This window comes from Chrysoperla carnea, chromosome 3 (genome assembly GCF_905475395.1).
Source record: "Chrysoperla carnea chromosome 3, inChrCarn1.1, whole genome shotgun sequence".
Taxonomy (NCBI): domain Eukaryota; kingdom Metazoa; phylum Arthropoda; class Insecta; order Neuroptera; family Chrysopidae; genus Chrysoperla; species Chrysoperla carnea.
This window is the reverse complement of record NC_058339.1, coordinates 29,970,812-29,998,744: the sequence shown is the minus strand read 5'-3', so window position 1 is coordinate 29,998,744 and position 27,933 is coordinate 29,970,812. Positions and strand designations below refer to the sequence as shown.

General features: G+C 26.6%; 1 protein-coding gene across 1 annotated transcript; it reads left to right on the top strand.

Moving 5' to 3' along the window:
• The first annotated feature begins 1,197 nt into the window (after positions 1 to 1,197).
• On the top strand, positions 1,198 to 27,699 carry LOC123295344 (putative fatty acyl-CoA reductase CG5065). The gene is made up of 10 exons (XM_044876657.1): positions 1,198 to 1,225; positions 1,295 to 1,398; positions 8,266 to 8,495; positions 20,339 to 20,587; positions 21,845 to 21,990; positions 24,891 to 25,000; positions 25,449 to 25,644; positions 26,017 to 26,262; positions 26,845 to 27,102; positions 27,510 to 27,699. The coding sequence occupies exons 3-10, from the start codon at positions 8,292 to 8,294 to the stop codon at positions 27,661 to 27,663; spliced, it is 1,563 nt and encodes a 520-aa protein (XP_044732592.1). The 5' UTR covers positions 1,198 to 1,225; positions 1,295 to 1,398; positions 8,266 to 8,291; the 3' UTR covers positions 27,664 to 27,699.
• The last annotated feature ends 234 nt before the right edge of the window (positions 27,700 to 27,933 follow it).

The following is a 27,933-nucleotide window of genomic DNA, read 5'->3' as shown; positions in this document are numbered from 1 at the left end:
TTTTTAAAGTGCCATTTGAATATTTTTCTGAGAAAACTACAGGATTGTAAAAATCGCTATATCTGTGGCAGCAATGGTATAAGGCCCCACACTCGTCCGAAAAGGAGTCTCCGAGCTTTTCATAAAATTAAATGATAAATTACGAAATTTTTTGTTTATTTCAAAGAGAATTTGTAAATAAAACCGGTAAATTAAAGAGAATTGAAAAAAATACACTCGAACCAGGACTCGAACCCGGACTTCTTGGATTCATGTCAAGCGCCCTACCAATTAGGCTACTCGAGTTCTAGACACGAATGCAATTTTTTCAACTCAATGAATTTTTTTAAATTTGTTTATCCACTTATTTATTATTATTACTTATTGTTGTTGTTTACATTTAATCATGCACACGATATTTACATCATGGTCTATTCGACTAATTTTGATATATAATATGTTACACATTCGTAAACTAAATATTTGTCAATATTTAGTTTACGAATGTGTAACATATTATATATCAAAATTAGTCGAATAGACCATGATGTAAATATCGTGTGCATGATTAAATGTAAACAACAACAATAAGTAATAAAACCGGTAAAAATGATAAACGTTGAAAATGTGTATGCGAACTTTTATAGCGAACTTTTAAAAATTTCTCCCATGGTTCATTATATACTAGACTTGATAATTTTTTTAAAATTTTGGAAGATTTCTAGAGCATATAAAAGCTTTGAAGGCAACGTGAACATTTTGAAGGCAAGGTTTGGCGACAGTCCAAAATGATATAAATTTCTTTTGTCAAAAATTGAATCCAATTTAGGCATCCTTTTTTTCATCAACAATATAAAATTCATTAACCCATAACAATATCTTCTTATACTCCACGACACGGTGTATCATCACACGGTGTGTATTTAATTTGAGTTTACATTACTTACCTATACTTAAACTATTTTTTAGCAAGATCAAGTGGGGAGTACCATACACTTTGGTAATTTCCATTGCACGTGGTATTTTAAGTATATAAAAACAAAAAGTAGTAAATTGTATTATTATATGTTTGACGATAGTTTAGTTTAAAAAAACAAACAAAAAGTAATCCAATTGTAGTCCATTGTATGCTGTCGCGGACACAGTAGCCACCGTTGCGTTAGGCCAATGCAAAATTAAATTGTATTTTTTACAATCCAAAATTTTAATTAATTAATTTAATTTAATTATATTAAATTCTTTTAAAGTGTGTTAATTACTACATATTTATAATAAATGTCTCAAAAGAATAAGAATTTTGAAACTTGTTTTTTAGGTGTAAAATTTTGGATTCGTGTGAAATTTTTTGTGCATTGTGCGGTGGATTTTTGTGCGATTGATTGGAAAATAATATTGGTCATCATTGTTTTGTATTCCCTGGTATTTATTTTTTTTTTATTTTCTAACTCGCTTTAATTCCTTTTAACTTTCTGGCTTGCAAAAAGCTTAATAATACGGTAGATGTCGAATTTGCATGGAGTGTGTAAATCGGAAATACGTTTAAACTAATAATTCAGTTTTCAGTGCCTCATTTAGACATAGATTCTTGAAACCCATATTTACAGTGTCAAAATGTCAAAGAAGACTACAATTTGCACAATTTAGATTAAAATTGAATCTCATTTTACTTAAAGAATAAATATTTTCTCCAGACATATTTATAAAATTGAGCTTACGGAAAATAACATTTCGGCGTTATTTGTGTTAAAATAAGGCACAAATAAAATATGCTAATTTATAATTCCTAGATCACCACTTGATCTAAATAGGGCTCAATTCCTGGAGTAGCCTTTAAAGTATGTAAGCTTTCGTATAATTTTTCTTAATTTCATACTTCTTTTTTATTCAATTACTTAAATTTTCTATTCAATTACTTCACGATTCATTTCTACTAAAGTAGGTACATCGTAAAGACATAAATATTTCGATATATCGGAAACTAGATCGATAACGTACAACGCCCATTATCCAAAAATTCACTAAAAATTCAAGAAAAATTTTGAATTTTTTGTTAACATAGTATAATGAATAACTGGCGATTGTATCAATGTTTCGAAAAGAAAAACAGTTAAAATCATTATTTCTCGAAGTATAAACGAGAGGGAATATTATAATTATTAGACTAGAATTGTTGTTTCGAGGAATCTCAAGAACTTGATAATATCTCTGATCCAAAAGCAGAAGCCAATGAAGACCCTTTTACGCGAAAGTCATCGATCGTGATGTAAAATTATTTTTGCCAGACAGATTACAGAAATAAAAAAGATATCATACAAAATATAAATTTGTTTCAAAATTATTTTAATTAAATAAAAAAAGGTAACAATCTAAACATGTTTTTTCGGTAATGTCAAAATAATAATAATCTTGCCAAATTGTCTAAAATATAGTATTAAAAAAAACGAGTATATTACGAAAGTATTTGCAATATTAAAAAGTACTTAAATAATACTTAAATTTAGTAAAGATTAATTCATCAATCAAGTGCACTCAGTAAAGACAGGGTTAAACCATGAAATTTAAAAAAATATTTTTAATAATTTATCATTCATAAATTATTGAATACGTATATGTCCTAGTTTTTGAAATGGGTTTTTAATAATTAAAGCGTTTATTGCAGAATATTTTTTTTTCCTTGAATGCTTATAAAGAAAACCAAATTTCCATTCTTTAAAGCTTAAATTTAAATAAATTTAAATCACTGTATAGTTTACTGTTTTCGACTTTAATCAACCGCAAGTTCAAGAAAAATATAAGCTCTTATGGGCATTTTTTGGGTGATTATAATTTTAAACTTTTCAAACTCTTACTTTTTCTTTACTTTCGTACACTGAACCTCTACTTAACACAGAAAAAAAGATGCAAATCTGGTCAATTTGCTTATTTAAAGCCAAGTTTCTGAGATATCCAAATTGAAAATAAAAACATTTTTCTAAACTTTTACAAGATTCTTTCGGAAGTGTTATATTTTTCTTCTCTAAGTATAATATTCACAACAGCTTTTTTTTCCATGCCACGGTGTATTAAATAAAGTACAGTAAACAAAATATATACAAGTGTACAAAAACCGGAACAAATAGAGTGTCTACTTAAGTTGGTTACAAATGAAAAACTTTTCTATTATAAGGTTTATGAAAAAAAGTTATTTTTTATAAAAATCACTGCTTTCGAAAATATTAACATTTAGCTATTCACTTTTGACATCAAATGTACAGGGTGCACAAACTGAAAAAGTTCGGCAGGAATGGTAAAGGGCGTTTAGAAATGAAGACAATTTTGAACAGATAATTTGATGTCAAAAGTGAATAGCTGAATGTTAATTTTTTCGAAAGTAGAGATTTTTATAAAGAATAACTATTTTCGTAAGCCCAATAAAAAAAAAGTTTTCCATATGTAGTCAATTTAAGTTGACATCCTGTATAATTATTCTATTTGATGAGTGACATTATACTTTAATTATTTATAGTTGTGCATTAATTAAAATTAATACTTAAGATAATATTTTAATAAACATATCAGTCACATATAAATAGGACTTTATAAAATATATAATAATTATAATTAATAACCCATATACAAAATAAAAATAATACATACAAAATAAAATTATTATTTTTTTTATACTTTATGAAGGTTGTCTGTGATTATTATTATTTTATATTGATTGTAATGTCACATTACTAGAGTGGAACACTTTATTATAATGTAAAATTAAATATATTTTTTTCAAAATTTTAAGAAAATCTTTATTTTTAATATTTATATTAAAAATAAATTTTATGATTTTTACTTAAAAAACATTTAAGTAAAAATTATTATTAAAACATATAGACAGCAAGCCCATGCTAAAAGTTTTCGAAAGAAATGTCCCACTAGGAAACATGTTGGAAAAGATGCTCCCATATGTAAAAGTAAGTTTAAGCATCATGGCGCCAATTTTGCGCGGTATAGGTGAGCTTATAAAGATTTTCCAAAATCAACTTCACTTTTCTGCTCGTTCAGTGAGAATTCTTCACCTGAAGTGACAAAAAAATTTTATTAAACATGCCTATTAAAGCTAGGCCCTCACATACATAATCTTGCCTGGTATTTGGAAATATTTGGAGAGCTGCAACTTTCATATTTTTATAAATAAAGACAAGGCCTTTATCTTTAACTCCTTACCTATGATAGAGAGTAAAAAGAAATAATTTAAACATATTCTAAAACAACTATATAATATGAACTTATAAAAGTTGAATTATGAACTTATATTCTTGATTTTTTGTTTACAAACATATTATATTCAAGAACTTATATAATTAGAAAACAGTTTTATATGTACATTATACATACATAAAAAAATCGACTTTAAAGAAGGTATATTATAATCTGGTCTGCCTTGAATAAAATTGCATATAATGTCCTCAGCCTCTCAGCTTCATATCAAAATAATATTAAATTTAATGTATATGATAGTAATAATACTACATACAACAGTTAACTTTTTAAAAGTCATCTTTACGTTAACACTTTAATATGTTAAGTCATCGACACATTGAATAATCGATAAATATAAACGGTATTTTATTGGGTTTTAATTAATCTGAATCTTGTTGGGACAAATAGTTAAACTTTCACAAAAAAATAAAGTAAAAAAAATTTTCTTATCCGATTGTCATTTAATTTCAAGGGAAGATTGAAAATGGGGAAATCATTTTTCCATGCGATAACCGGTAGCTTAAAATAGAATTACATTATAACACCCGAGTAACGCCAGGTATTATAGCTAATTTTAAAATTAAATATAAATATATTAATAATTAATTAATTTACCTTTTTTAATGATGAAGCATACATATAATTATGTTTTTCCCAATCAGTCCTTGTTTGTAGTTTTCCTAGTACGTATAGACCTTGAGCTTTTGACATAGATATTTATTTCTTTGGTATTTTGAAGTTAGTCGTAGAAACGATGCAATGAAGTTCGACAAATTTGAACAGTAAGTTGAATTTGAATTTTCCATATTCGATTCGTTAGAGCGTCAGAAAATTTTGTGAGGTAAATTGATTTATAAGAAATTAAAAATATCGCGACAGAATCGAGCTTCAGGTATCTGGTGCCCGGTATACCCAGGGTTCCCAAGGTATCTTGAAACAAAAAATACTATTTGCCCACCTTATTTTGTACGTATTTTGCACGTACGGCGGTATCAGATATTTTTTAAGCGTAATCAGATTTTGATTACTTGAACTGGCATTAATCTCAAAACTACAATTGGCGAATATTCAATTAAGGTAGTAAGACCGAAAAATTTTATATTTACTTTACGTCTTATATTGTAAAGTTATAACATAATTTAACATTAAAATTGAAAACATATATTTTTTTTAAAGTTGTGTGCCTACTACCGTGCTCATACATCCTTAATTAGTCGGGCACAATAAATTTTTATTTTGTTTCCAATAATTTATTAAGGTAACTTTAATTAAAATAGTTTTTTTTTTTTAATTTCCACCGAATTGGTAGTTTTGGAGAAATCTATGAAAACATACCATCCATCCACCGTTTTCCCATAACACCAATGTTAAATGTGCCTAATTTTGAAGTCATTTATTTATTTAAATAATCGGGTAATTCCCATTAAAATTTTTAATGTTGATTTAGACTTAGTATAACTTCATATAAACAAAAGCATCCTTAAGCGTATAGAATAAGTTTTTAATGACTACTTTATTGGTATGTACAAAAATTTCTATTTATAAGTTCAGCTTACGATCAAAATTTGTATTTTGTTGTAATGTCTCTTAATAAATTTCATCAGTAATAGTGCTATATTAAAGGTCTTAATTTTGTTTCCAAATATGTATATGTCATTTACCCTTTATATTGTCAATTTTTAATTATTGGATTACTAGTAAAAGTATATTTAATATTACAGATTAAAAAGATATTATTGGGTCGCGCGTTAAAAACACTGTTATATTGTAGACATAGCTTCTTTTATTACTAGTGTTACAAAACCCACCAGGTGATATAAACAATTTATTTATTGTGTATTTATTAAAGCAAGTAGATACATAACTAAAACTCTGATGATGATACTTCCTGGTTAACATCAGTAAAAATGTTGCTAAACTACTTGTCATTTTCCTGATAGAAACCTACTCATACGTCACACGCCATTCAAGGAATAAATAATTTCCAAATAATTAATACACAAGAGCCTAAAATGCTAATTTTTGATCGACTAAAGATTTGTTCCAAGCAAATTAAATACAAAAAACATAGCTCCGAACTATAAGTAAATACGATTACCTACCGACAAAGGAAATATTCGAAATATGATTTTTGTCAATAAAAGATTGTTAAAATAATAAGGCATTATATTTTATATACCCAAAGCAATTCATTATACCCAAAGCATTCATACCCAAAGCATTCGACTGTTCCTCCGCGACAGTCCAGTCAAAAAGTTTTGGACTAATACTATCATTCAGTGCATTAACTGTGCTATGACTATTATACATATACCATATATTATTTTCACAAGACTGTAGTTACACACTAATTTATCTCCTACACGTATACAGACACACACTATGATATATACGTTTACCATTAGTTTCTATATCCTCTCCACAAAAAAAAAATCGCTAAAACGAGTTATTTATTTAAGTTTTTTATCGAAACTATATGGTAAATAATTTTTATTTTTTTTAATATATTTTCTAAATATAGTATTCTACATTATATTAGTTTTTCATAGAGATGGCGAACGTCATTCATTGATAAATAAATATAATATTTGTAAATTTGTGTATTTTTATACGCTTCTCCCATGTACACGTACAAATTGCGTCACTTTTAATTGCTAATATCTCATGTATGGCATGGTAAATCATCATCTAATTTTAACAGCATGTGTATTATGAATTAAATATTTTATATTCTGAGTTTTGAGAAATTCTTGAAATATCACTTTCGTGTAGGTACTACCTTAAGTGCCTTTTAAACCCAATTTTAATTTTTTTTAACAATTTTTAGTTTGCAGATTATTTATTTACAAATAGAGTAAAGAGTTATATATTACAATTAATTAAGTAAATTTTATGGGAAATTATTTATTTAAAAAAAAATACATTGATTATGTAAATGCTCCGCCATCTATATACACAGACAGATCTTGGTCACACAAGGCTAGATTAAGACCAAGACAAAGTCTATATCATATCTAGGAATCAAGATGAAGATGATGTTCGCGGTTTCCTAAAATTTTTACGCGATTCTTACCAAATTACTTTTTCAACAAATTGATTCAATACCTCCGTTTTTCATATTTATAGATCCACAATAATTGTAAAATTTTCTATTCAAGTTTGTCCATACGACGATCTTAGATTGCCCCTTAACATGGAGTTTTGTGAAAGAGATCAGAGTTTTATGAAACTCTGCCGAAATAACTTATGTTCGTAATTTAAATTTTTTAAATACATTCCCCCGCAGTTAAAATTTTAAAATATTTTTCATGGAAAGATTCTGTTATAGTTGCACTTCTTCAGTTTGTAACTAATTATAGATAGCAATGTTCTACCAACGACAATTCGTTGGGCATATGGCGTAAAAGATTAAAGGGAGAGATTAAACATTTTTTCGTATTGAAATAGTAGATATACTGGCTTCGAGCTAGAGTCCTTTATTAATAAGAAAGGAGCATGCAACTAAGTTATAATTTCCGATTAAGTAAAAATCAAGACTCAACATCACCAGCTAATTTACGTACAACTAAAATTTATACAGGGCTGTTCAATAATATGTTATCACGCTAATATGGGAAATATTTTGTACAAATAGGTGTTACTACTTAAACATGTATTTTAAGATCATATTATATAAGATAAATATATAATTTTAAAAAAAAGGCATTATTTAAAATAAAGTATTACTCTTAATGTTCTTAAAGAACATGCCTCCCCAGTTTAATTAGTAACATTTATTTGGACAATGTGTCTCTACTGTTTAAGTGGTAACATGTGGCTTGGCCAGAATTTACCCCATTTACGTGGGAACATCTAATTGAACAACCCTGAATATTAAAATCTTAATAATCATGCGAGCATAGAGGTGATAATTAATATCTTCACCTTGATTGAATAGAAAAAAATTAAACAATAAATAAAGAAAAAAATTAAACAATAAATAAATAAAAAACTATAAATAAATGATAACCCAATTAAAAATGATAATTTTTATTTTAATTGTTTCAGAGGTTGATTAAATATCAATAACTAAAATGTCAAATACACAAAATGACTTGTCAATAACCGATTGGTACAGAGGTCGAAGTTTATTGGTAACTGGTGGCACTGGATTTATGGGAAAAATCTTATTGGAAAAGGTCATACGTGTATTACCGATTAAAAAATTATATGTTATTATCCGAGAAAAACGTGGTGTTCAACCACAAGATCGTATCAAAAATATACTTAAACTACCGGTAAGTGGAAACAATTTTGTATTATTTTCATGATAGACCAATAGCCAACCCGTAAAATAGATTGGGAAACTGTTCTGAACACCATTCAATATGCGTCACCGTTAATGATTAAAGTTTCGTTAGTAATCGTTTTTAATTTTTACAAATTCAAATAATATTAAGATTATAAGAATTACAGAAGAATATAAGATAAAGAAGGCTGTTATGACTAATTTGCAGTTCTTTTATGTGAATGTTATAGAAAATATCAAATTAAAATTATTGAAAAACACTAATTAATTAAATTTAATGCATTAAAAATTGTGAAAATAAGAAATCAAATTGCACAAATATTATTTTTCAAATGTAAATTATCATAATTATTTATTTACATTTGTGAGATAATAATATTAAATTTTCAATGTGAGTCATAAATGCAATCCATACAATTATATATGCATCCATACAATTCTATAATTAAGGTAGTGTTTCGTTACCATGTAAACGCCTCCAAAAAAACTCACGCATGCGAATACCTAATATCGCTGAAATTAAGAAAAAGCAGTTTAATATACTTAAAATTTATTGACACTGGTGGTCAATAAAAAACACAAAACATGACTCGGATATGTTGAAAATTATAACAAATCATTATAATTATATACTGAAGTTATCACATATTTTGAAATATATCTAGATTATATAAGCCATAATTTTTGGTAAAATTTTTTTTTAACTTTCAAATATTTCTCCAAAAAAAACTTGTTTATGCGTAAAAGTAAAATTAAGGTGTATTCACACTACATGTGAAAAATTTTTACATAATTTTTAACATAAAATAATATTTAATTTTTATTCGGCACATTTTTTAACAAATATTCTAATTTTATAATTATAAAAATATAAATATTAATATATCTATACACCAATATTAATTAATGATTATATTAACATCATTATAAATTTTGAAATTAATAAAATTATATTAAACAGATCGTAAAATATTTTAATACTTAAGAATGTCTCTAACATTTTAATGGATGCTCAAGTGTACTTTAAAATAATAAAATAAATTTTATATTTTAATTAAATTGCATCTTTGCTAATTTTACTGGGTTATCTATTCTCCTTTATTTCTTTTCAAAATAATACACATAATCGCACATATGTGAATATTTTGTTTGTAAGTATATGACCAAGACGGACATCATCGGCGTCTTGCAAAGCCTGGCATGATAATATAGGTATAACTTATAACACTTATTATATTGCCTACCAAACAATAATAATGATCTCTTCAAGGCGTCCAGATAGACACCGTGAATTCAGCTACGGGCCCTTAAAGCTCGGCATAGGAGTTTCGCATTCTTATATATTCATATATGATCTTTTGGTACTGAATGAAATTTTGAACCCGTGTAATCAAAATTCATCACTTTTGCAAATAAACACGATGTAAGAAAATACAAAGACGATTATATTTTACGATGACAGCTACGATTTTCCGGGAAAGCAGTAACGAATTTCCCTATTGTTAGAGTTTTTTATAGGCAATATGTCATTTTAAACAAGTTTTGTTAGAAAATTTTTTTCATCTAGTGCTTTTTTTGTTGAGCTACTTAGCTCTTTATTTTAAGGAGAGTTTTGAAGGCACACTACTTCTCAGAAAAATATTTGATGGCCTTCACTGTGATCAGCATATGATTTTCCAAAAGAATATATATTTTGCCTAAAGTTATGTTTTATTTTCAAGAAAAAGTTAATAAACATTTCCAAAGCGGAAATGGAAATATTTTAAAATTATGTCCCATCATTTTTCCATTAGTGTTCCCTCGGCCTTAACATTTATTGATATATTTTATACGGGTATACCTAATAAATTTTAAAAGCCTAAATCCCAATATATATAATTATGAGAGTAGTAAAAATACTATTATGATATATGCGTACACATAAAAATTTAAATCTAATTATAGATAATAGTAAAAAATTACTCATACAAAATTATATATTAACTGTCCTGTAATGTGAATGTACCTTAAGAATAATGTTATTTTGATTTTAAAAAATTGCGTGAAATAAAAATTTTAATAGCTGTATGCATTAAAATTAATAACAATAATTATAATACCAAAAATTAAATTTTACTTAAGCATTTACGCATTTAATCATTAATTTTTTATTTAATGGTATGATTTAATTTTATTGAATAGTTTATTTTTATACATGCAAAAAAATTAAGTACCTTACCAATACAAATTTTAACGAAATTTTTCTAATACAACTTTTATATTATGAAATCAATTTAATGATCGATTTTCGTAATATCTAATAAAGTAATATTTTGTAATTTTTTGGTTATTAATGAGGAAACATTAATTATCCAAATTTATGAGAAATAAGTTGATGATTACTTCTTATTCGATTTTTTATTAAATGTTGTTACCAAATCGTACCCCAAAAGTTCAAATTGTATATTGTAGGTATGAGTCAACCAATTTTTTCCTTTTTTCTTCAGTTACGACGATATGAGAGAATTATGCTAATCCAAAATAAAAGATAATTATTTACTATTTATTTATTATTTCTGAATTTTTAGTATCTTGAAAGCAGGCGTTTTAAGGACCAAGTTAAGATCTGCTATAATTTTTATAATATCGCGTGCTATGCAATTCAACATTCTAAAAAACTTTGGTTGTGTCCCAAATTCCTCCGCTCCACTAATTAAGCTATTTTAGGCCATTGCCTGCATTATAGGAGATTGGCTATACACACTCGGTAATGAATACCTACATTTAAAACTTTGAATGGGTTCGTCATTACGAGCCTCATATATTTTTATTTGGAAACGTGTGAAAATTTCAAGTAACAATAATACCGCCGATATACACATTCGTTAATTAATTACTGTTTTTAAATTTGAAAATTTTGTAATTAATATTACTAAAATTGAAATTTTTAGTTTGAATTCTGTATTTCCTACTCATATAGATTTGGTTAAAGAACATTAAAGGTCAATGATCGAATTCGGACCCAAAGTGATATAGAGCATAAAATTTTAAGAAGTCTTCACATATTCTTCTATCTAATGTGAACCATTATTAACCATATAATAGAGGCTTCATTAATTAATTATTTGTGAAAATTTTAATTTTGAAAATTACTTAATTAATTTACATTTTTCTTACCTTTTTACATTTTTTTCTATAATTTTAATAATTAATAAGTTATATTTATGTTTCTAAAATAGCTAATTTCTCTAATTTTTAAAATTTCTAAAAATTTCTCATAAAGTTTCTAAGTGCTCTTCGATATAGACTCTTTATATACAGAATTTTGAAGCAATTAACTATTTCAATTGCTACAATTACCTACAGTTTATGTAAGTTTCAAACAATTGATTTTATATAGAAATTTACGCAAATTTTTAATTTTACAATTATTGAAAGAATAATTTCGTAATAAATCAAAAAATTTTAAATACCCACGTAAGTCAAATATTTATGCGTTGGTCATCCTAAATACGATATTTTTAGAAAGTTACCTTTCATTATTAAAAATAGAATCTAATCGTTATTATATACGATCAAATTATATATGATAAAATTATTTTTAATTATTTTTGTTATTTAAATCAATGGTCAAATATGATTATAAGCAATTTATTTACAAAAAATAAATAAATTTACAATCATATAATGTATGGAAAATTCCACGCTATATACGTAACGTATTTAAAATCCATTCCAGTTTGGTTATAGTTCACTGATCTGCAGCCGAAGTGTGTAGGTACTTATATTTTGTTTGGATATTTACTGCCACGGTGATATCACATTTATGATAATGATATGAAAGACTTTCTTTACACTCAAATTGAATTACTTACTTTAAAAATTGATTAATTTATTATTATTCTTAAATATGTATATATAGGAATTTTTTTACATAATTTACACGTCTTTAACCAAATAAAATGTAGATACCTGCATATTATTTAATTTAACACAAAAAATGGAATTCATTTCAATAATTTTATTATTAATATTTTTTACTAAGGTTTTTTGTGTAAAAGTACAGTAGTGACATAAAATTCTAGACAAATTGGAATGAAATCAAAATATTAATCAACATTATTATATTTCAATAAAATTCAATAAAAACATTTCATAAAACATCTTTATGAAAGACTTTCTCAAGGACTTTTCGAACTTGGGAAAATTAGACGAAAATTAAGAGTAAAATTTTTCGATATATACTATTGTTTTTGAAATATTTGATGCCTAAAGATTTAAAGAAAATCACTTATAGAAGAAATAATATATAAATGCCATTCATTTCATCACTTTGAATGTATTTTATGGAAAAGCGAGTGCCGTTTGGCATAATTTTTTTTATAAGAAAATATTTGTCATGCTTTTAACTAATGAATATTAGTTTTACAAATTAATCTTGAAGCATACCTTTAAAAATAATTCAATATAGGATTTATATGTTAAAACCGCAAACTTTTGCTTGTAAAGGACATTAACGAGAATGCATACATATGCGCTCTGTAGAAAAGTTGAAATATTACTGAAAATGTAACATTATGAGAAAAAATTGCAGTTGAGGTAAAGTTTGGCATCCTACAAGTAATATTTATCGTTGTTTTTCTTTTCTAAAAATATATTCTTTCATTAGGCACACAGTTTCCTTCCAGAATATACAAAGAAAACATCTAATCGTATGACTTTTTATAACACGCATGTTAGTATTTTAGTATGTAACGGAAACTTTGAACATGATTAACTCGAAATTTGGCATACTTATCAAGGACTGATAACAATACAATAATTTTGATTTTGGTTTATTTGATTAGGTATATTGATCAGGGTTTTCAGGATTAACGATTTCCATATCTGAAAATATACACATTTACTTGCGCTCCCACCATATTTATACTGAATCTTTGATAAATAAATAATAGTCTAAAAAACTTAAAAACACAAAATAAATAATAGTTTAAAAGAACTTAAAAACACATTTTTGTAACTAGCTGAACTAAAAGGTAAAAAATATTTTCTTTAAATTAAAAAAAAAAATTTTATCGTAAAAAAGCGTGTTTTTTAGTTTTTTTTAAACAATTATTTATTGTTATTGTGGGACAGAAATGAGTCCTTATCAATATCGCATTCTATATTTAATTATTTGAAATCTCTGTATTCATTGAATCATACATTAAATCTGTTTTTTATAAAAGTAAAAAACACTTGGGTATAAAAAACATCAATTATTTTGGAGGGCCAATAATTTTGTAAATGTATAATAAATTTATTGTCTGTATTTTTCCAAATTGATATATTTCATTCATGTAATTTAGAAACTAAAATAATTTCGTACACAAATAAATTTTTAAATACCTTGTTTTTTTTTTTTTTTAAATTAATTTTATCATTGATTCGTTATTATTTTAAAAAGTCATAAGTTCATGACATCATAATATTTATTCTATATTTTAAAAGTAAAAACATACTCTCATCTGCAGGACCTAATGTATAAAAACAAGAACTATTAACATACTATCATATTATATCACACCTTACCAGATATTTATATATATTTCTTGTGTGTGTGTGTGTGTAATTGAACTCCTCCTAGACGGCTGGACCGATTTTGATGAAATTTTTTGTGTGTGTTCGTGGAGATTCGAGAATGGTTTAGATTTACAATTTGGTCCAGTACAACTGTTTTTGAGGGCTCCGTACCAAAAAAATGAAATTTCATTAAATGGTGGGAGCGCATATAAATCATATCACATTATGTATACTATGTGTACTATGTATTTTTAATAGTATTCAGGTATTGTCAATAGGCATTTATTAGAGCCATATGCGAGCGCAGCGAGCTCTACTATCAAAGGTCAGGCCAAAGGTCGAAGGTCAGGCCACTCCAATAAATAGGAGTTAAATTGGGGTTTAGCGGGATGGGTTTAGCGGACAGGCTAAACGTAGTATAGGTATTCATGAATTGGAGTTACGTTTTTACGGGACAACGTCCGTCGGGGCCGCTAGTAATTATATAAACCCATTAACATAAATTTGAATAAGGAAATTTTTATAAAAAATTTCAAAACCTAACTATTGACCAAAAAACATTAGATTTTTTCTTTTTGCGCATGATTACTATTTTGACCATAGCATTAAAGGAAAATTTTTAAAACACTAATTTCTTCAAAATTGCAAACAGTTGTATCTCTGCGAAAAATCATCGAATTAGAACCAGCAATAGCTCGTTTGAAAACTAATATTTTCTAGTTTTGAATTATATTGCTCAAAAATTTTGATCATCCTTGAAAGAATGAGAAATGTTATCCCTAAATTTTACATAAAGAATTCTATATTAGAAGCGTACCAAAATTGAACTAAAACCACTTGAAAGCTTGTTTATTTTTCTGGTAAATGAGCTAAAAAATGTTTCCACATAAATTTTTTTGGACCAAAAAGTAGATAAATAACGGATGTTTTATGGTAGTTTGTTGTTTACATAGAAGAATTATTGTGGAACATTTGTAGTATATTTTTTTAAAAAGTCTGAATAACAGTTATAGTCTAGAAATTTCTGCTTGGATTTATCTTTTTAACTGCTCAGCCTTGTAATTAAATCTTGTGTACAATTTACAAAGAAAAATTTATTTTCTTTTTCTGCCTTTTCTGGATTTATTCATCAATTAGAACAAAATAAAAATAGAAAGAGAGGGCTTGAACTTATATTTACGAAAAAATGTATCAAACAAAACTTGTTTTGTTTTTTTAAGGAACATTTTTTACATTTAAACTTTTGTTCTGCCTCTAACGGTTTACAAAATGGGTTCTACGGATCCAAGACCCAATGACCTATGTTGCTCATTTACGAACTCGACCTCACTTTTTACGTCCTGAGTACGCTGTAAAAATTTCAGTTTGATATCTTTTTCGTTTATGAGTTATCGAGTGGACAGACGGACGGACGGACGGACAACCGAAAATGGACTAATTAGGTGATTTTATGAGCACCTATATCAAAATTTTGTGCGTAGGTAGCATCAATATTAAGCGTTACAAACTTGGAACTAAACTTAGTATACCTTGCATATTACATATATGCATGGTATAAAAATAAATTATTTATAACTCTCAAACTAAATGAAATATTTCTCATATTTTGATTTATATAAGTAATAATTATTTAAAATTTTCCACTGCCTACAAAAATTAAATATAATACCTAATGTTTTTAGATAGTGTTTAGAAATCATGTTAACGAACTCTTATGAAAGCATCCGTACCTACATAAACATATTTACTATTACCAAATATTAATAATAATAACATATTAATATTATTTAAAATACAATTTTTTTTAAAGTAAATTATTAATATTCTAAAAAAATTTGATTTTATGCTACTTAGTCATATGAAACTTACAGCATTTTAGCATATAAAATAATTTAATTTCTTAGTTGATTCTAGTTATCTAGCTTAATTGATTAAATATTTATGGAAAGAAATTACATAATTGCGAATAATATTTTACCGAAATAATGAAAATTGTTAAAACAATTTTTGCCACGCTGCGACCGATTCAGTTGTCTCTTATACGTATAGTATTCGTTGTGTGTGTAGTCATGGTAGGGACAATAAAATCGATGCCAGCGCTTCCAGTGAAAAATTTTGGCGATAAAGGAGGCTGTTATGACTGATTTGCAATTTTTTACATGTTAATGTCATAGAAAATGTCAAATTAAAATTATTGAAAAACACTAATTAATTAAACTTAATGCATTAAAAATTGTGAAAATAAGAAATCAAATTGCACAAATATTATTTTTCAAATGTAAATTATCATAATTTGTGAGACAATAATATTAAATTTTCAATGTCAGTCATAACTACAATCCATACAATTATATATGCATCCATACACTTCTATAATTAAAGTAGTGTATCGTTACCATGGAAATGCCTCCAAAAAAACTCACACACGGTGCGAATAGGTACACAAAACAATTGTGTAGGTAATAATGTTAAGATTATCTTATTTTCTGTGTTGATGTGTTCTCTGAAGCTATATCTTCAGGTTTTACTACTATGTATTTAGAAGATAAACTATATGAAAATGTACATTATCATAAATTGCACTAAAACAATTAATTAGAGAAATTTATAATTTCCGTTATTATAGTCGTAATAATAATAATAAAATTAATTCAAATTAAAAATGCATAATTTATTTTTGAAAATTAAGTTAAAAATATGAGATAAAAACTTGTTTATTTATTTAATAAAATTTATTTGTTATTAAATTTATTAGAAAAAGTAAATAATTAAAATATATGAAATTGAATGACTTATAAATAAATTATGATATACCTAAATGCAAAGTAGTGAAATTTTTTTTGTGTATTTTGGAATTTTTTGTACTGTCTAATATTTCGATAATTATGTATTAATTTATTATTATTTATTTTAGATTATTATTAATTTTATTATAATAATAGTATTTTATACAATTTTTTAAAGGCTAGTCAGGAAATAAAAATTAAATCGTTAATAATTTAGTAGATTAATTACTACTGGCGCCAAATCATTTATTAAATTGCAGTCAAAAAATTATCTTGTGAAATTGATGAGAATTAAAAGAAACTATCGATAATGTATCAATTTAAAGAAATTATCGAATTGAACTGTATTTTACTGTAAAAATATTTTTTGAGTCAATTTTATATTATTTTTTTTTATTTTCCAATAATCAATATATCGATTAACACCATTAATCCCAACATCTGCATTTTATCAATTTATTATTTTTTCATAATCAGTTTACTATCAAAAATTAGCGAACTAAATCATTAATCTTGGAAACACTTTTTTAAACGTTTTCTGGTGTAGGAAACATTCAATTTCTTGTTCAAATTTTGTTTCCTAGACTCAATTGCCAACCAACTCGATATTGCCAATTTAATTTTAGGTAACAAAAAAAAAAGAATAGGAGCTGGTAAGGCAAATTTTGGAAAATGTGTGATATATTCGGTTACTAAAAGTTTTAATGAAGTAAATTTAAAAAAATTGAAAAAATGGAAAAATTATTTTAATTTAACTTTTAATTTAAAAAAAAATTTCATCTCAGCGATTAAAGTTATTCCCATTCTGCTTTGCTGTGGAATTTTTTTCTTCAAGCTAAGATTCTAGTATTCGACCATATCGTAGAGTCAATATAAAAGAAGATCATAGATCAATTAAAATGTGAGACAAAAAATATTGAGCAATTTTTTTTTAAATTACTTATAAACACGGTATATCCTGCGGGCTACGACATTCCGACTCTGACAACTCGTTTTAATTGCTCTATAAGTATATATATAAATTAATCAATACCCATTTGATTAAACCCAAAACTATTCAATCCAATACACTTCAAAACATATGTAATATTTCAAAAGTAATAGTTGAACTTACACAATTTCAAAACAACTATTACCAAATTTATGAAATAAAAAAGTATCGCCAATAGAAATAGGAATATAATAATTATATACAAATTTCTACTTTCATTTGGTTATAGATCAAGGTAAAAGAAAGGACAGACAAGTTTTCCATTTAAATGATAACATCTAAAAGTAACTCTACAGTATTTCTCATGGGATTCCTTTGGCTCTATCAATTTATTTAGGGAAGAGCATAGTTCCTGGCATTAAGGCATTATATTTTTGTGATTTTTTAAATAATTTAAAAAAAATATAACAACGAAAATAGGCCTCTACTTATAGCAATATTTTTCTTACACACTATCTCATTTTTTCCTGAATTTAAATATTAAACAGCATATCCCAGGGATAGGATCTGTAGTTTAACTGTTCAAAAGCCGTAAACATCTTATATAAACTCATAAAATAAATTAATTTCAATTAATCACTGCCAAGTTAGAATTATTAGATCCCATACGCTTTAATACATTTAAATATTTAAGAAGTGATAGTTGAATTTATATTCATCGCTCTGTTAACCGACTGGCTAATTCTAATCTTTCGTCATATGCTCATGATCACATATTTTCTGATAAGCCCAATCAATGTTAAAGGTATTGGGGTTGGAAAGTGGAATGGCATTTTATTGAAAAGAATGGCATTGAAACATTTTTGAAGTCCACAGGAAGCTATACATATTTTTATCGCCATCCGATTTAAAGAAGCTATGATTTTTCGACGCCTTAAAAAATTAATATTTCAAAAACAACCCAGTGAAAACAGATGGCAATTTTTGTGAGCAATGAGGAAATATTCAGTAACAATCTCTGGAAATTTCAAGTGGAGAACGCGGGAAATTTTTTTTAATTCCTTGCACGGAAATCGCTTGTACGTTTCGCCTGCCAAAAATTTTGTGATATACATTGGTTGTAAGCTTTCTGTTAATCGTAGTTTGTATCAATTAACAAATTTAAAAAATAAAATTTCACCAGCATCGTTTATATCTCGATTCCTATCCCTTTCGGGACATGGGTTTAAATGGACGAAAAGTTAGAAATCATTTTAGAAGTTTAGATACCAATAGCCAGCCGATATTACAGAGCGAAGCCACGTAAACGCACCATTGCTTTAACTATTACTTAATTTCAAAATAACTATTACCAAATTTTTATAATTATATAGATATTTTTGTATAAAAAATTATCGCCAGGAGATATGTATAATAATTTCCTTTTTTTTGTACATTATTTGTTTTTAGATCAAGGTAAAAGAACAATATACTTATATTACAAGATTACCCTTTACTGTCAAAAAAAATTTGTTATGATATAAAAAAAATATAATTATATATTATTATCTTATTAGCCAATCAATTAATTAATTACTAAAAAATTATAGTTTTTTGTTGATGCTATTATAATTATACATCAAATATTAAAATTTTGGTAATGTTACTCGAAAAAATGTTTTACAGTTCGTTAAATTTTTATTTTATAAAAAGTCATACGCAAATAAGCATCATGAATAAAATAAGAAAATAATTGCGTTTATTTAAATTACTCAACCATATACTTACTACTTTTAAGAGAAATACACATTTAAGGTAGTATGTGCGCCAAGGTAATTTTAAATTTAGGGATCAAATGAAACCAATTATTGTATTTTTTGGTACAATGTACAAAATTACCTTATACACTGAGTTTTTCCGATTTTTTCAAAGGGGTATGTTGGGAAAAATAAAATCGTACTCAATGGGAAATTAGCATTCGTAAAAAAAAGTGTCAAAATCGTGTGTATTATCTTTTACAAACTCGAGCGGTAAAAACACTCACTTAGCGTATGCCTTAAAATCTACTTCCGTATAAAATTTACTATTTTCCGCACTCAGCATAGGTACTGTTTCAGTATTCTAAACATTTAATGAAAGAAGGTATAGAATGTGCATTAAGAATCTAAATAGAAAAAGTCAATTTTTCAAATTATGCAATACCGATACCTAATTTTGCCATAGAAAGGCAACTTTCCAAGGTATCGAATACAGAAATTGCCCTGGAAAATCAGTCCCTATATACGATATTATTCGATATCTCAAAAACTACCCACCCAATGAACAAAGGTGCTCAATTTTTGTATTTTTGCCCTCAAATTTCGAAAATTATTATGATTTAATTTGGAAAAAAAAAAGGTTTTCCGAATTTCTGAAATTTTCTTAAGAGAGTATATTTACTTATAATAATTACCTTCCTTTATTCTTGAAAGGAGCAATTGTCCCGATAACCCGTCTTTAGATAAGCGCTTGTATATTTTATCTCCTAGAAACATTACCCACAAATCAGATAATAGATTCTTATATTACTAATAATATAATTTTATTTATTTACAGATCTTTGATAAAATTCGAGAAAGTGAACCAGCAGTATTAGATAAAATTGTTGCATTAGATGGTGATGTTACAGCACCAAATCTAGGTTTAAACACAAAAACAATACAGGAATTAAAAGATAATGTAAGTGTGGTATTCCATAATGCGGCATCATTAAAATTAGAAGCCGATTTGAAGCATGCAATTGCATTCAATTTGAAAGGTACCAAAAATGTTATGGAATTTTGTTTACAATTACCAAATGTTGTGGTAAGTTTTCCTTTATTTAGTCAAGTTTTATTTTATTTTTAATTGCACAATGAAAATCGTACAATCATATGACATGAGTGCGATAAGCTGTATATGAAGCGCCATGGAGATAACAGTATACTCCCGAAACAAAGATCGGCTTCGAAGACTAGTCAGCTTTTTTACAACCGACTAATCGGCAGATAGGCTAGCCGGCTAGTCGGCCAAAGTCAAAGTCGGCACATCACTTCTTTAAATATAGATAATTTCTTCTAAATACTAAATTTTGGCTTCGAATTAATTAGTACTTTTAAATTAAGATTCAATAATTTTTGATAAATTAAGTATGATAATTTCCTAATTTGATTAATTAAACTTGATGATATAATATGACTCATCAGAATGATTTATTATTAAATCCAATTAGTTACACTTTTTTATAGACAAGTTCAGTAGTTAAACATATCTTCCTAATTAATTAAAACAAAAAATGAATTATACATTAATTTAATATCTAAATAAAAATACTAAAAATACTAATGAATCCTTACAATTAAGTGTAATTTATGGCCATTACTTTTTTCATGTAATTAACTAATTCTTATCAATCAAATTGAAGTACAAGGTTACAGCAGGATTAATTAATTATAGGTATATAGGAAATAGAAAATCGTATTTTTCGTGTATCAATAATTAACTGCGTATTATGAACAGATTTGTTATGGTTACTAATTATCGTATGGTTAAAACACGTAGGTATAAAACGGAAACGTTATGCAAAAATGATGAATATATGGAAAATTATTATGATGAATATTGTGGAAAATTATTATGTTTACATAGGAACAATTCACACCTCAATAATAAATAATAAACTCGTATTTTGATATCCCAAAAGTTGTCTGAAAACCTATATGTGGAAGGGTCCACGAGTCTATTAAAATCTAAGGTCATATGCATTTAAATTTTTACACACCGACGTCTTCATGGTCAAACAGACATCAACACAACTTTTTCTTTACGAAAATTCTCCTAACCGACGATTTCTGGGGTTGAATATTTAATGAAAACCGTATTGATAAATTTGCATTTGTTATTTAAATATAGGTACTTCTCAATAAATATTCTAGAAGCTTGCAACTCAATTAAAAATTTGTTAGGCCCTCTATAAAAAAAAAGTCACCGACTATGAAAATTTTAAGCCCAATCTTGAAAACAACCTCTGTTTCCTTTTTCTATATATAGTTGCACACTTCTCATACAGTTTTCAATTTTCAGTCTGTGTTACATTTATCGACAGCCTTTTGTCATGTTGACGTTGATGTTCTTGAAGAAAAAATATATCCATCATCAGAAAAACCTGACGATATTATTCATTTAGTGGATACCTTAGATATAAAATCATTGGATATGTTGCAACCAAGGTAAAAATTATTTTAACGAAATATTAATAAAATTAAAATAAAAAACGATAAAAATCTAATAAAATTACGCACTATTTCATTACAAAATTTTGTGTAACGCAATAGAGTTGGTACAAATTCAATCAAAATTAAGATAAAAAATACAATCAATAATATTTATAGTAATATTAATAGTACACTGTAAGTCAAAACAAACACAAAAATTAAGGATTTTCTTTTTTTTCAAAACTTCGATCTTTTGTAAACAATGTACTTTTGCTGATATTTTTTTTAACAATTTACTGATATCAGAACACGATGGTCTCCATCAAACTCTGCAACTTTTGTTTAAGTTATTTTTTGGTTGGTTAACTACAAAACGGGCTTTTAGCCATAATAGATTAAAATGGTCCTCCCTGTATAACAAATTTCAAAAAAATATTTAAAGTGACATTAAAGATTTTTTTTTCTCAAAACTTTAATACCAGAAACGAAGCATTTGGGCATATATCCATATGAAATTTTTTTCAAAAAATTGGTTCAAAAATTTGCTTTTAAATTTTTCGCACTTGCTTAAAAGCATCCTGTATATTCTGCATTTCGGTCAAACTTTTTCAAATTTTGACAAATGATAGTTTAAGTCATTCTAAAAAAAAGTTCTTATGGTCACAAGTCATGAAAATGACAGGATTTCATGTTACAGCTAAATTACAATTGGAAAATGTACTTATTTGTATAATATATGCATATGTGTGTATAGGCAAATACAGATGCAGATATGTATAACTACATGCATACGTGTGTTTTTTAATGTAAGCGTGTTGTTTTTTTAATTATTGTTTTTTTGAAGAATATGTTACGAAATTCAAAGAAGAAGCAGTGTTAATTAAATGTTCAGTGGATCAATAATATAAACTCCAGCGTTAAGAACAATATTTTCAGCTACATATATACGTACATAATTTTTGACTAATAAATTACAATAATTTTTTTTATACAAATGAGTAAATTTTCCAACTTTAATTTAGCAATAACTTGAACTCCTGTCATTTTCATGACTTGTAACCATGGGAACTTTTATACAGAATGACTTAAACTATCATTTCCCAAAATTTGAAAAAATTTGACCGAAATGCAAATTACATCTAATTTGTGCGAGGTCTTTTCCAATTACAATCGAATTTGTATCAACTCTAATTTTGATATCAATAAAATAATAATGCAATATTAAACAATTTGCTATGTGGAGGCCAATCTCTAAAATTTTAACCACAATATTACTTTCACCGAAATAAAATACTGCCTACCTGTGTCTATGAATATCATATGAAATAGGTACATGATTTTATTATGCCATGACCCTAGTTATATAGTAAAATAGTATTTTATAAATAAACTAGTTCTGTTTTTATTTTTTATATTGTACACAATGTAAGCAATATATTCATATATACCTAGTGAAATACATTACAAGTTTAGCTTGGAGTTATTCACCTAGATCTAATACCCACAACATATGTTAATGCACTTTGAATATATTTCAGTGTGAATCTTAATTACTACCTATACAAGTATAAGTAATTTATTCAAATTACTATGAGATAAAATGCAATTTAGATTAAAGTTAGAAAAATGATTCTGAACTCTTATTTGATCGTTACTAAAATAAATTGTTAGAATCCTTCCCAAAGAACCTTTAAAGCCCACTCCGATAATTTTTATTCTGGTTTACTTTGATATATTTAACAATTTAACTTTTCAAATCAATTTTAAAGGACTCTGCAATAACCTTAAATGTTCTTTTGATCATTCTGATCAAAAGCTCTCACAGCCACAAAAATTTTTAACGAGTAGTTTTCGAGGAAAATGGCTGTGAAACTTTTTCACAACCGTCCACAAAATGTACTTCAGATCGCGATCGTTGTGATCTGGAGGAATGTATTTTTTATCTTAAGAAATTAATAAATAGGCAACTTATATTACATATTAGTCATGAAATATGCAATCTTGTACGTGTATAAAATATCCGTAATACAATTTGCCTATCTATTAATTTTTAAGTCAACTTTTACATGGACCATTTCATTTAACTAACATTATCAAATAGAAACATTGCGCAACTAAGTCATGATTTACGAATGATATTTGACACATTCCACCAAATTTTATTTATATTTTTATTTTTTATTTTTGTTACATCTTTTACTGTACTATATCTATTTAAACCTAAAATATGTAAAAATTCTGAAGCAATTTATCAGTTTTATTCAGTTTTGCACCTTTTATCGTTAGTATAAACGACCCAAGGCACCATTTGCGTAACAATAGTTAAGTCTTTATTGAAAATTATCGGAGTAATATTCGGCTGTAAATATTTTTGGGGAGATTCTAACAATTGATATGAGTGGCACTGGATCTGAATCCTGACTTATTTTTCAGGTTAAGGACTGGTCTAAAAAATTCCGAAATTTATTTCTTTTGAGTAACTCGTTTAGGTCAAAAAGTTCTTATTGCCTATTTAATAAAACCACGAAAAAATACCTGTTTTTCGTAAATGCTATATAGCAATTATGCAACATAGGCGAAAATAGAGAACTACCAAAATTTTTATGTTCAACTATAAGAATATATTTATTCAGATTTTAACAAGCAGATATAAAAAAATTAATCAAATTTAACCACTCTTTCATTTAATTTGTACAAAAGATTATAGAAACTCGAAATATTACTTAAAAAATATACTCAGATAATATATGTAGATTACATTAGCGTATACAAAGTTGCATATCCAATATTGTGCAAAAAGAGATTGATATTGTTATCTAAGATCTTAATATTAGTTTTAAATAGTTTCCAAAAATGCCATTTAATGAATTATTTATTTGCTACATATTTAATAACATTCCTAAATTTTTTGGCAGCCTAATCAGTCCACATCCGAATTGCTACACATTCTCAAAACGTTTAGCAGAAACAGTAATCGAAGAATATAGTACAAAGTTACCATTAACCATAGTGAGACCTTCAATTGGTAAGACAACTTCATCACAAGGAACGTTCAAGTAGTAATTAAAGTATACACATTGACTGATCATAGTCCTGCGAGCAAGTTTGCGAACCCATCTAACCAACTCATCAGTCTAGCTTATTGTATATAAAAATATTATAACAACTATGTATCATACTTTATTAGTCAGTCAGCACAGTTATAACAAATAGTAAAAAATCATGCTGAGATTCCTTCGTTCTGAGATTTTTGCATACTCAAATCCACCCTCCAATGATGCTCAGTGGCAGTCCTTAATTAAAACATTTTATTCGAAATTAAACGTATCAATGAAATTACATCTTCCCCATCAACGTAACACACTATTCAACACTGAGCTTAATGAATTTTCCCGGATATAAATATTATGTAATACTAGAACGTTCCCAGAACTAAAACGTAATAAAATTTTAATGAAATATACAATTTTTAGTAATCCCCGCTTTATATGAACCAATACCGGGTTGGGTTGATTCATTAAATGGACCAATTGGATTATTAGTTGCCGGTGGTAAAGGAGTAATTCGCACAATGATGGTTGATCCACATAATCTGGCAAATGTAATTCCAGTTGACATTTGTATAAATGGAATGATAATTGCAGCATATGAAAGAAGTTTTAAACAGAAGTAAGTTTTGTAAAAAAATTTTTTATTTCAGGTGCCAGGGAAATTTTTGTAGCCGATTGAATTTTTGAATTTTTTATATAGATATCACCGGAAGATATCATCGTTTTACTTAAAATAAGTTTTGTTATCAGAAAGATCAAATTTATAAATTTTGAAAATCTTTTTTATTGCATTTTATTTTGTGGGTTCTATTTTCAAAATTTGGATCCCAGAGATACATTAATCACAAGAAGCCTGCCACCCATACAATAATTTTCAAACAGTACACACGTTAACGCCAGGTCTGTTCTGCACCTAACGAATAAAATAGGGTTTTCGTATAATATAGTAGATAGTAATAATCAAAAATATCCTAAAAAGGAATTCTTCCAGGTATGGTGTTGTAGATGTATACAATGCAACAACATCTCATGATATTATCAATTATACATGGAGGGATGTTTTGGAGAAAGGTAAAAAAGTATTTTATAAATATCCATTTGATTGGCCAGTGATTTGGTATCCAGATGGAGATATGCACACAAATAAATATGTTCACTACTTTTTGGCATTTATGCTCCATACAATTCCTGCATATTTTATTGATTTTCTTATGTTCATCTTCTTCCAGCCAAGATTGTACGTATTATGCATTTTTAAATCATTACACTAATATTTTACTTATAAGGTACACTAATTTTTAGTTTATATGTCGCAGCCAAGTAGCTTAATTAGCTGTTCAATTAACAGTCCCGCTTTTTTTCATCAAAGTCATTAGTCTAGCTGTTTGATTGAATGACTATATTTATTCCAGGATGCTAGTTAAATGCAGCCGTTAAGTAAAAAGCCTAAACTATAAAACGGCTAATTAGGATAGTTGGCTGCGACATATATACTTCATATTTCTTTTTAATACAGCAACTTAAAAACTACGGGGTAAATTTTCTCCACCTTAGACCAAAATTATTGAAAATCTTTTGACTGAATACACTCAAAAATACATTTTATCACAACAATTCATATTCAAGATGTCAAAATATATAACTAACTTGGGAAGATTCATCAAAATGTTATCGCATTACGCGAAACTATTTGTACAGTTTTATGAATGAAAGAAAATTGTTTTATTTGTAGATATGTTTTTGGAATGTACATGTTTTGAAATAAATTATTATACTTACGTATAAAATACAAAAAAATAATTTAAATCTATATTTTCAGCATGGTATACATTCACAATCGAATTTCCCTAGGACTTGAACTATTACAGTATTTTACAATGAGAGATTGGCGATTTAAAAATCAAAGATTTGTGGAATTGCCGAAACGGTTAAATAAAGAAGAAGAATATACTTTATGTATATTGAGCCGCGAATATAACGTTGATGATTATTTATTGTCGGCAATATTGGGAGCACGGCAATATTGTGTGAAAGATGATTTATCAACTTTACCACGAGCACGAAGAATATTGAAATTGTAAGTATACAAAAAAAAATTTATAAAATATAATCTTACGATGTGAAAATTTGAGACCTAATAAAACTTGATGATTCCTCAGAATATTATATTTTCAATGTATCTTTACATTAAAATCATTTTTACTAGCCCCTTCCGGTTAACCTTCGGTAAAGTGCATAAGTCGGAGAAATTGTGAATAATGCCGGTTTTCCACTAAACAGACAAACAAAAACAAAACGAAATTGCCATTCTCCACAAAGTTTTTAAAAAGTTTCAGTTTTGTTTTTGTTTGTCCGTTTAGTGGAAAGCCGGCATAAAACTGCAGTAAGCCGATTAATTAAATCATAAAACTATTATATTTTTCACATTGTAAGCAATCTAATATGAATAAATATAATTACTAACATGAATATTTTTATTTTCAGCTTATACGTGTTACATATAACAACAAAAACTTTATTCTACTATTTTATATGTAACTTAGTTTTAAGTTTATTCAACTTAAACTTTTTGCTCAGTCCAAGTTATTGGAGCAATTTAATTGGTAATACTGCATTACAAGGTGTAAAATTAAATTGAGAAATTTAAAAATTAAATATTTTCAATAATTTTGTATGGGCAACGTTAATATAATTAGTATTATTTTTATAATTAGTATTATTTTTTTACTGTTGTTATTTTTTAAGGGATGATTTTTATTAAAGCTTTTTTTGTACTAAATTAAAATATAGTATAATTTCTTACCTTTAGTAATTCCTTCCATTCCTGTTTTACTTAAAGCAATAAAAAGAAATCGTGAGAAGCAGAGCTTCATCCCTTAAGTCATACTTCCCCCTAATTATTAATTTT

Excerpts from the sequence above, each read along its gene's own strand:
- LOC123295344 (XM_044876657.1), top strand. The coding sequence starts at position 8,292 with ATGTCAAATACACAAAATGACTTGTCAATAACCGATTGGTACAGAGGT. Across the intron at positions 20,588-21,844 it reads TACAATTACCAAATGTTGTG|TCTGTGTTACATTTATCGAC; the intron begins GTAAGTTTTCCT and ends TTCAATTTTCAG. Across the intron at positions 25,645-26,016 it reads GAAAGAAGTTTTAAACAGAA|GTATGGTGTTGTAGATGTAT; the intron begins GTAAGTTTTGTA and ends GAATTCTTCCAG.